The sequence below is a fragment of the Channa argus genome, chromosome 8, assembly GCF_033026475.1.
Source record: "Channa argus isolate prfri chromosome 8, Channa argus male v1.0, whole genome shotgun sequence".
NCBI classification, from domain to species: Eukaryota; Metazoa; Chordata; class Actinopteri; order Anabantiformes; family Channidae; genus Channa; species Channa argus.
This window is the reverse complement of record NC_090204.1, coordinates 18,353,652-18,365,221: the sequence shown is the minus strand read 5'-3', so window position 1 is coordinate 18,365,221 and position 11,570 is coordinate 18,353,652. Positions and strand designations below refer to the sequence as shown.

Sequence of the window (11,570 nt, the reverse complement as noted above, 5' to 3'; positions counted from 1 at the left end):
AGCTTTCTGTCCTGAATGTCTGTCAGTCATTCTTCCGTCACATGTACGCAAGTAGTTTTATCAAATCAAATCTTCTTTTTACTAGGTTATGTTAGAGAAGACTGGAAAAGATTTCCACAGTCGAAAATGGAGTAGGACAGAGTGGTGTGGTAAATAAGATGAGATTCGATTTTGTTTTTTTGTTTTTTTTCGAGAGGAAAGGAGATTACGTGAAAATTCAAGAAAAGGGTTAAAAGATAAAAATAGCTAATGGGAATACAAAGAGGGAGAATAAGATGATAGTACCCAGTGGTAACAATTCACTCATGATTTTCTTTTTAAAGCATGATTGGAGTGGAAACAAGAACAGACAGCCTCAGAGCTCTTATCCCGGATCTATGTGAAATTGGATATGAAGGGTCATGGGTGGGAATTACACAAGCCTCTTGTCCGTGTCATGGGGGTTTTTTTGGAACGGGTTTAAATAATTTCTCTCCAGCTAGTAGTCTAAAAATAGCTGGTAAGGATTTTTGTCGAAGAGACCCAGTGTTAATTGACCCAAAGGGATTGATCTTGTTTTAGAATCATTTTGAAGTGATCTAAAGAAAATATTGTTGTGGATTTTTCTCATAAGTGTAGTCAAAGCCCTTATACACTCCAGTCATCAAAGGAAGATGAACTTCTATCACTACTTCATCAAGCCTGCTTTCTTAACCCAAGTATGTCGACCATATTTAAAATGAATGAGGTGGCCAACATTAGAACCACCTCTTATAATGGGGGTGTGTGTGTGAGTCTTCACATGCATTAGTGTTATGTTTTTGTGTGTATGTGAGGGCTTTGTGTCACATCAGGACAGCCCTGTCAGATTGTGTGTGGGCCGTGGTGCTGTGTCTGTGTCACACAGTGTTCCCGTCTCAGCACATTAGAGCCAAACCCCTATGATGATGCAGCATACGCAGCAAGATCAAGAGAATGAAAACTAACATAGTACATATATCCCTATATGCATTATAATATTTCTAACACCATCTTGACGTTAGAGATGTGTATTGTTTTTTCTTATTAGGTCATATCTAATACTTGTCACACCCTCCTGCCTAATCTAAAGCTACAAGACACAAATCTATAGTACTGAACCATTAGTTGATTAATATTTGGCTCTGGGTCTTTTTGTTGGACACTTTTCTGACTAAATGATTAATTTGAATATAGTTAAAAAGTTAATTCGTAGTAAAAACAGCTAGAAATCGCAGAACCTTAGTCGGTGCAGTTAATGTGTACTTTGTGTTTGCTTGTTTAAAGTAAAATCTTTTACATTGTCTTTTGCTTTGTTAGAGAATACCATATATGGGGTTATGATATTTTATTGTTTTTGGTCGACAGTGGTATTTGGCTTGTATATTAGTCTAGAGGCATGTTGAGGGCACCAAAAGCCTCTTGGGGCCACAAACTTTTACAAGGGTTTTATATTGGGACACTGCCTATTAATGTGATAATCATGAGGAACTCCACCAGAAGAATGACTTTGCTTGCTGAATTTCTTTTTAACACCCATAGCAGAGAAAAGGAGGCTAGAAATATATTCATGCTTTGCTTTTACTTCATAGAAAAAGTATTTTCCGATTTATTTTTGAACACAATATACAATATAATACCATACATTGTGTGAAACATTTATTAATCCACCTGCAACAACTGGCGGACTTGAACATAATATTGACCAAAAAAAAAGAGAAAATCCCATCTCTCATGCAGATAGTGCTAAATCTGGCTAACCATTTGGACACAACTAGGACCAAAAAGCTTGAACATAGATAAACAATGTTAATACAAATTTGAATTTTAAAACTGCTAACAAGTTTGGTCAGAAAGAGTTCACACATTAGCACAATCAGTTACATAAGATCATGTTGTGATTATTCAGAACAGTTCACATCAGTGCCAGGCGTATTGTAGCATGCTACCAATACTGTCCCAGTTATCTACTTTTACATGAAGTGCGTTATGTGTAAAAGAAGACAATTGCTCTGTGTTTCAGTCGAACCTGTGTCTGGCCTCATACGCAGTCTGCAATCAAATGCTGGATGGAGAAGCTTAGATTGTAATAAGCTACTGAGAGAGGAAAAAATATTATTTGTATATTTGTATTTCAAGCATTGACTAAGCTTCTGTATTCCTTAGCTAGCTTGTTTCCTATATCCAAGCCTGTGCAGTTTATCACGTCCTTTGTGTTGCCTTTGGGTTACCAAATTGCTGCTGTCAAATGAAAACCTTGTATCTTCATAATGCCAATTTGTCCAAAATTGTCCTTCATTTGTTAAGTTGTGTTGTCATCTTGTTCTTTTACATAAGTCCTCTGTAAAATTCTATTTTCAGGAAATTGTACAGCTAAAATTAATAACACTGAAACTTAAATTTTTAGGAATTTAAAAAACATTAAGATTACAAAGTGATGCTGAAGTGAGATTAGTTTTAGTTTAATATTCATGCATAATATGCTTAATATAAAGTTGTTCATTTCTTGTCTGTGACGTTACATTGAAGACAATTTCAACTGTAAAAATAAGATAGCTGTGTCGGAGTTACAATGTTCTCATGTGACAACAACAACATATCTGTTTAGCTGCTGCTCTGCTGGGCGCTCAAAACATTGTGCGAATATATACTTTATATATATATTTATATATATATCAAAACAATATATAATACATATATAAAAAGACTCTAAACCAGAGTCTTCTACACATTAGACACCACCACTTTCAGGTAATGCAAGTGCATATAAATTAAAATAGATTTTACACTGAACCATTATTTCTTTTTTACAAGCTTAAAGTATAGAATAAATACACACTGTTATAAACAGCAAAAAGGACCAACTTGAGCTCCTAGCGACAAACTGTAGAAACAAAGATGTGAAGTGATGGGGTAAGGCCTGATGACAAAGTCAACACATCCAAACACACATACAGAAACACACAGGTATAAAAACTTTCGTACATACAAACTGCTCACAAATGATTGCCACTTAAGCATATAGAGTGAAATTAGATGAAGTACCTTTTGAGTATATCAGTAAACAATATTAAAATGAGATGTGATTACAGATGCAACTAGAACATCCATAAAAATTGGTTGTGGGCGCCACAGGGGTAGAAATTTGAGGTCTGCAAACCATTTTCAAACCATCTTCCCAAAAATATAGTGAATAAACTAAAAGGTGCGTGGTTTGTTTGAAAACTCCATAACTTAATAATTCCAGTTTTTCGAATTTTATAAAGTCTCGTTCTGCCATGGTGAAAACTCAGCAACTTCATTTGTGCTAAATCCTAATAAACCAACTGCCCTGGAAACTTGATACAGTAGAGGGGGAGAGGAAAAAATTCAATTGACGTCAATGAGCAGAAGCAGCACTTAAGGGATTTTTATCGTGAGGAAGAAATAGCTGGCCTGATTGTTTTGAGGTCGTGTCCATGGAGCCCAGAGGGGTTTGTAAACCATGTGAATGGTGCTGATGAGGGTCTGCGAGCGCTTTTTAGACAGGAAAAAGCACCTCTAATCATCTGGTCTGGTGCTGATTGCAGAGGGGTGGAGGTGGGCATTATAACAGATGGGTCTGGTGTCAGGACCTGTTCCAACTAACAGGATTATTAAGACTGCAGCATACTGTACCTGTGGGCTATAAATAGATTTACCACCATTGTGTGTTTGTCCTTAGCAGACTTCATTTCTGGTTTTATCATAGATCAAAGCAGCTTATTGTCATCAGCTGCTCGTTTTTCTGCTTATTTTATCTGGTGGTAGGTTGTGGTGGGTTATGAGGGTTTGATCTAGGCTAACCTCACACAAACATGACAACAACTGAAAGAATGGAAAAGACAAGATATAGAAGATAAATGGCCCAATAATTTTACACATCACAGCTGAACGTGTATCTGGAATACCTGACCACATGCAGATAGGTGACAAAAGAAGAAAAAAACTTAAGTAAATGAGTGGAGTAACATAACCAGTGCAGACGCTTCTATAAAGATGCACTGCACGGTATAACTTTGCATTTAACATCCACACATGCCCTGTGCCACATACCGTATATAAAAACACAGATTCTGGTTTTCAATCAAGATGGTTGGAGGAAGAGACTTTAATTGTTTTATTGTTGGGCACAAATGGCAGGAAGGTCAGTCACAAAGACTGCTCAGCTAACTTGTTTTAAAAGGAATAGTGGGTAGAGTGACATTTGCATTTAGATCCATATGAAAAACATAAGTAAATAAGGCTGGGAGATGTCTTCAACAGTGCACATTTGATGACTGTGATGCTCATCAATTATTACAATTACATAAGAAACAGAAGAGTAACTCATCCTCAGGTGACTGACAATGTCAGTGCAGGGCACTGAAGCTGTTCTGTTGGTACGTGGCGCTTCAACTCCTTAGACATTTTATGCTGCGTGTTTTTTTTTTTTTTTTTTCCCCTTTTATTTGTCACCTGTCTGTAGTTTGCAGGTAATGTCCTATCTTAACTGAGTGTTTTGCATTAACAGTCAAGATTTGGTGTGAAAAACCAGGAAGCCCCAATGGTCTGCAGACCGTTCAAAGGAAAATGAAGGTGTATTCTGAAAATTGGTGTATTCCAGTGTGACTGTGACATTCATTTACTGGTATCTGATAGAGAAGGCAACAAACTAACCTTAACAATGAATGAGCAAGTTTTTGAATTCCACATAAAGAAAACTATGAAAATCTAATATGACAAAGTGTGCGTATAATGTGGGTTTTCATGTGTCTATTTTGAGTTTGTACAAGAGTTTGTCGGCATTTGTTTGGATTTATCTATTGCCCAATACATGGAAGACTGATCTCTTAAAACATACAAAAAGATTTTGCTCTTTAAGATAAGAAAAAAAAAATTCACAGACATACTAGAGTGTTCAATAAATAAACTATTATAAAGACAATAGTAAAAAAGGCACACAAAAGTCCTTTGACAAATGGTACAGGAAAAAAGTAAACACTTTCTCTTGCTATACAAACGTGTCTCCATCAGTAGATCTTTCTCTATGCTACTTCTAGATCGTATCTTTTAAAAAAAAAAAGTCTTAAGGTACAAAACTTCTTTCAGTAGTGTCAATGTCCATTTAATGGCAGTCCAGAAAAGAAAAGCAATGATTTTCCCAAACTGGCCAAAATCCTTCAAGTTCCATCCCCAGTCTTGTATGTCCATCAAGACTTAAATGTTCGCAGTAATTATTTCCTGAGAACTCTGAAGCCGAACCACTAATACTGTTCATCCATGTCTGGCTTCAAACACCCAAGTGCAAGATGCCCCTGTGCGGGCCAAAACTAAGCCCTTGCTTCTGTGGGCTTGTTAAAAAGCACAGCTGCAAGAGGATTTCCCCTCTTTTTCCAAAAACTTTCAAATCACCACATGAGCATTAAGATGGAAGCCCTATGTGTCAGTAGGCGACGCCTCATGTGTCACAATCTCTATTGCCGTTGTAGTTTCTATCATGCCACCCTCCTCTTGCTCTTGACTGTCCGAATAGTCCAGGGGAGGAGATCGAGAATCTCCCAGACTATCCTCATCCTCCTCTAGTTCTTCCTCTTCTTCCTCCTCCCCTTCGCCATCTTTCTCTATTCCATCCAAGTCCTCTTCCTCCAAAGTCAGCTCGAATTGAAATTTTTCCCCACCGCCCTGCCCTTCATTGCCTCCGCTGTGTCCATGTGTGCCCTGATCATAGAAGGGTGGGGAGGGACTCTGGGGTATCATGCTTTGGTACCAGTTCCTGTTGTCCTCCAGCGTGTCCAGAATGTCCTGGGCATCTGGATGAACCAGATCAGCCCAAGTCTCCCACAGAGGGTGGACAATGTAGTCAATGAAACCCACCTGAAAGACAAAAAGAAGTTTTATATTTATTTGTGCACCCATTCTTGTTTGTGCACAATTCAGTCATTTTATCCTTCTGTGTCACCTACCTGGCTTTTCTCCACTGAGGCTGTGTGTTTATCACACATAGGGCTGATCTCCATCCCCCTTTCCCTCTCACGATCTCCCTGGTGGAAGAACTCCTCCATTATCCGATCAGTCCATTGACGATAGAGCTCCAGGGATTTGGTTGGGTTACTCAGGTCAGCACAGTGCACCATGTTACGCAACACCTATAAATAATACAGAATTGTAGTTTAGCAAAAATGAATTCCCGAACCCATCTTAATTTGGCCTTTTTGTCTCAGTTATCTTACTTTTCTAAATGAACTCAGAGGCTCTTTAGCAAGTTATAAAAGATGTTATGATGAGCCTTTCAAATGTACAAATCACATAGCATAATTCTCTAATGTGCTGTGTTATAACAATAAGTTGATCTATACAGCAGACCAATAAATAAGAAATCACTGAACAATGGAGGTTAAAAGATATCTAAAGATGATCTAAAGTAAAAGAAAATAGATGGCCAACTAAATTGATTATATTCTAGGAGTAACTTCTGCCAATACTGGCTCTTATTTAGTGGTAATAAAAGAAGTGGAAACTTTACAGTGTTTCCAATAACAAACAAACTCATAGTCCATATGTTATTTGTGTGATTTACTTTTTATCTTGTAAGGAAGATACGTACCTGTATCCTGTCGGTGTAATTATCCAAGAGGAGCACTCCGGAGCTTGTCACCTTCTTAGTCTCCACCATAGTCTTTAGATCAGCCAAGAGACTCATGTGTTTAGACATGTCAGTGGCCAAAACCTGGTTAAAAAAAGAAAAGAAAAACAGAACATCTTGAGTTGGTGGAAAGTTTGGGCAGGTCTTTTTTTAATGTAGATGATGGGAGAAGAGAAAATAATATGAATTGGGATATCTTACCATGTCTATGACCATCTTACGTAAGGACTGTCTCTGCTTCTTAGTGAGGTTCTGGAAGATATCACAGTTGTCTTCCTGTAGTAGCTTGAATCCCACAGCCAAGTGATGGTTCTCCAGCACAGATTCATCGTTGTACATCAAAGCTAACTCAGAGTCTGCAACGAGATAAATATAATATTTTAATAATTTTATCTTTTTCATGACTTGCATTTTTCAAAGTTTCTTTAGTAACATTTTACTTACTTGTATTGATTAGAAATTGGTTTGATACTCCAGGATGATCAACATCATGGATGGCTGCAGCAAAGATGGCTGCTAGGATTTCAAGATCTGTGAAGACCGCCTGAAAAAAGCAACAGGGAAAAGGCAGGAGGAGAACAGAAACATTAAGTCAGAACTGTTTATCCATGGCAAGTTAAGGAGAGATAAAAAATGTGGGGAGGAACATGAAATCCTCGCAATGAAAATTCTCATTTTATTGATTTATGTATTTATTTATTTGTTTGTTTAGGCCAATTGGCGAAAAGATGTCTGGCTGTCTGTTAAAATCCAGTAAACTCTGTCTTCTGGCAGTGATACATTGGTGGGGGGAAAAAAGGGTAAATCATTATCCAAAGACCGGGGTGTTCCGACCTGACAGTATCTCACCAGCTACTCCAGCTTCAGGAGAGCTACGAGAAAACGCATGCAGGAAAGCTCTAACAAATAAGGCATAGAGGAATGAATGTTGGAGGAAGGTTAGAAAGTCCTGTGGAAGCTTTATAACCTCTCATAGGGCAAAGAGCATGTAGTAAGAGCTCACAGTTCTAATTTAGTTTTCCCTTATTTCTTAAGATCCAGTGTCAGAGCTGGGGAATTTTGTTCAGCATCCACAGTTAAAAAATGTATGCGAGCTATGCAGTGCAAGAAGACCCAGGTTTGAGGTACTAAAACACAGGACAACAGGGACTAAAGTACTTTGCGTGCTATAATGACTTACATCCAGGGCTGGAGTTGAGAGGAGGATGTGTGTGGATTGGGCTACATCAGCAGCATGCAGACTGTTATGGTAGGCCACATCTGAATGGTAGTGATCTTCTAATGTCATCATGTAGGCCACGAACGTATCCGCTGGGATCTTGAATGTCTTTAACAGGTCTCGCTCCTGCATTAACAACATAGCATAGTTAGGAGTAAGTGTGGATCCTTTAAGTAGTATGCAATAAAAAAAAGGGAAATTTATTAGTAAAGGGAGTTTTTCAGCATTATAATGAAGGTTATAGTCCATACCTGGAAGATGGCATACATGATGCAGGTAAGAGGTCGGCTGTTGGAGTACTCTGAAACGGTGAATATGTTCAGGCCCCACTTGTTTAGATCGTCCAGCTCCTTTGACAGCAGTTCCTCCTTATCAGTTTTAACTCCGAAGCGCGAGATACTGCTACTGGACAGCGAGGGCCCATGGGAAACCTTCTTGACCCCACTAATCTGCGTCATCAGCTGCTGCTTCTGCGCTTTCTTCTTCTCTCGTGTCTTTGATGTTGGTGATGGGATCTCCACCTCATTCTGTTTGTCTGAAGGAGAAGAAAATAGAATCAATCTCGATTAAAAACGGAGTAGGTTGATACTGATCTAGGCTGCCTTAGTAACCCAGGTGCACTTCTGACACACCGGGAGCAGGTCAGGGATTTATTGACTCAATCATCATTTGTCCCTGCTCAATTATGCTTCCTGTACTCCACAGAATTCCTGTTGATTCTTCTTTGACACCCCCAATTTCTCATCACTTAGATCAGTCCATTGACAGGGACTGGGGCTCTGCACAAAATGGCTCCATAAAGCTGGTCATTCAGTAAATGTCAAAATGTTTTAGTTTTATCAAACAACTTAATATAGAGGGATTTTTATGTTTTTTGATTATTTTATTAAGTAGTCTGCTGAACTACATCTTAACTCCAGTAAATATCTAATCTTTTGGGGAAAAAGACCCATCAGTCCTGTCTGAAAATAAGTACAAAACACATGCCAAATTTGTAATAACCAAGTAGGCTCCTATGTTTACTACAGTCAGAGAAAAAACAAATGAAATCCTGTAGGGACTGGCTATCGGCATGTATGTGAGCTGTGCAGTCATCTGTCAACCCTCAGTTCAGCTCATCGTTGGCCTATCAGCCTTCCCCTGTGGAGGGTTATTCAATTACCCACTGTAATTCAAATAATCACTTTCACTATCATGTTCTCCCTCTCTCTCTCTTTCAGTTTCGTCTGCCTTTCTCTCTGTCTTGATCTCTCTTCAGTCCTCCAGTGGTAATTGAGAGTGGGCAATTAAGCACTTGCAGACATGTGCTGCGTGGGAAACAAGGGGAAGAGCAATATACAGTATTGCCCTCTAATTTATTACAAGGCATCATTATCACCACTGCTGTGTGATATTTGTGTGGCCTCTGTTTGTCACACAACGTAATTTCCCCCCACACACACAGTTTTCGTTCTCGTTATTAACATCTATTTTAACAAGTACATGCCATTATACAGCAAACACTGTTCAACAACTGAAAAACTGCTACAGGAATTTTGCAGTCATCATGAATCTTATTTCCATATTCCATCAAATTATTTGTCTTGCAATGTGTCAGCCAGTCACACATATAGCCCCTTATGTAGTCCTGTTTTGATGTTTTTTGTTTTTATCCAATCTACATTTCATTCATCTGAATCTTCACATTTTTCTAAACAGCAATTTTTTTTAAAATGAACAAAACAAATCAGTGTGAGAACTAAATATCTCTTTCATGCTCTGTTCTGCCATTTCTTCATTCTTCACTCTCCTCTTTTACCTCCCACATATTCCTAAGATAGGTGTGTGTTTTGCTGGCAGATCAAAAGAACATTTAAGCAGAATTATCCTGCAAAAACATCTGTGGTGGGGAAAAGGCACTTTGGGGGAAAGTCTGTACTGATGGGGATTTGATGTGGATCAAAGAATGACCTTTGCAAAACCAGGCATATGGAAGCTGTTTCTCTGTTCTTGAATGGATGCTTTTATTCAAAAAAAAAAAAAAAAAGTATAAAGCTGAATTAAACAAATTACTGAGATGATGCTAATCTTAATAGATGGAAGGATTAAAGATTGCTGTTGGTCATTTGAGGCTAACCCAGGCCTTTCCCCCCTCCCATCCTCAGTAATGTTTACCAGTTCTGTGTTTCCACCAGCAGTAGGGTAATCCTGATTTCTTTATCAAAGCGAGAATCTCTATCTGGATTCTGGTAGTGCGAGGGGGAGGGAGAAGTAGAGGGACAACCAGGTGTCCCTGCTGACAAAGATGCATTAAGACAGGGATGAGTCACCCAATCTGCCAAGCACATCTCACAGCCAGCAAAGGGGGTTCCTCTGTACCTCTGTTTTCTCTCTCACTGCAGTCAGCCCCCTCACCCACACCTCCCTCTCTCTCCCTATGAGCTGTTGGTAAGGGATCCGCCAACAACACTAGATCAGGCCAGGATGTGTATCGATTGAAAGTCGATTAGTCTATTAATAGTCTCAACTACCACTATGTAAATTCTGTCTGGAATTTAGCAGAATTTTTTACTTGTCTGCATTATTTCTGACCTATTTGCTCGTGTATTGCTAAACTCTCGTTTCTACTCATAACTACCAATAGCAAAATTTCTAGCATCAACAAACATTTTCTATACATATTGGTGACACAAACAGCAGAAGCAACGTTTATAACCCATCCCACGCTAACAGCATCCATTTCCAATCCCCTTCTTCCGATTCTGGCTAACAAGCTCATTTGTCAGCCAAATGGCACTTTTTACAATACCTAAATGCCGTAATTACTTTAAATTTGTCTCAATACTTGTATTTATTATTTTACTTGTGGTCATTGGCCATTATGAGACTGATGCCATAAACAAAGCTTAATGGCGCAGTGTCTTATGGTACGCCCCCACAAAAAAAAGCCTGCCAGAGCAACTTGCAGAGCTTAACATCACACGGAAGACTGAACCTCTATAAAAAAAAAAAAACATTGCGGCAAAGCACAAAGGTGGATACTTGTATGAGCCAATAAATAATTGTGGAATTGTTTTTTTGTTTTTTTACAAACTTTTGATAAAAATAATTGTAATCAATGATTTATGATGAGCAGCTGTTATATTTTAAGTGATTATAGGTGCATGTACATAAGACACTCATTTACCTAGGAAGGTGTTGGAGATGAATTCAGAAACCTGATTCCCAGACCGACTCATCTCAGATAGGTGCGTCAACTCCCGATTCAACATTCTCTTGAACTGCAAAAGAGAGGGGGGGGGGGGGGAAGAGAAAAATGTCGTCAGTTTCCAGTGAGGGAAAACCTGGAGGAAATTATAGTACCAAATTCCATGGAAAACAGATCATAGTTGTCGTCTACCAGCTCAAGACGATTATTTAATTACACCATATTGTACAACCAATTTTGTGAGTGCGTGCGTGTTGGGGGAAGGGGGCATCTTCTTTTTTTCCTGAAACGAAGGATCATTATTTGTGTTAAGAGTGGGGAGGCCATCACACCTCAAATCCCCCCCTGCAAGCAATTTACAGTTTTATTACTCTTAATCACATTTTAGGACCATTAGCAGGTTTTACTTGTCAGTGTGCAAGAATTTCAGTGATGTCATACGGAAATTAACATAATAGTCCCTACGTTTCAGTGAAGTTGAGTACTTTTTACATTAGCAGTTTTAAATGGATGGAACAGATAAG

General features: G+C 38.6%; 1 protein-coding gene across 5 annotated transcripts in view; it reads right to left on the bottom strand.

Annotated features, from left to right (window-relative positions):
* Nucleotides 1-2,443: 2,443 nt before the first annotated feature.
* pde4ba (phosphodiesterase 4B, cAMP-specific a) overlaps nt 2,444-11,570 on the bottom strand; it is a 157,822-nt gene continuing 148,695 nt past the window's right edge. For all 5 annotated transcript variants that reach the window (XM_067514488.1, XM_067514489.1, XM_067514490.1 and 2 more), the window contains 8 exons: nt 11,026-11,119; nt 8,111-8,394; nt 7,821-7,985; nt 7,085-7,184; nt 6,842-6,996; nt 6,602-6,724; nt 5,961-6,143; nt 2,444-5,871 (listed from right to left, as the gene is read on the bottom strand). In XM_067514488.1, the coding sequence (XP_067370589.1) occupies nt 5,434-5,871; nt 5,961-6,143; nt 6,602-6,724; nt 6,842-6,996; nt 7,085-7,184; nt 7,821-7,985; nt 8,111-8,394; nt 11,026-11,119 (1,542 nt within the window). In that variant the 3' untranslated portion in view covers nt 2,444-5,433. The remainder of the gene's footprint in view (nt 5,872-5,960; nt 6,144-6,601; nt 6,725-6,841; nt 6,997-7,084; nt 7,185-7,820; nt 7,986-8,110; nt 8,395-11,025; nt 11,120-11,570) is intronic.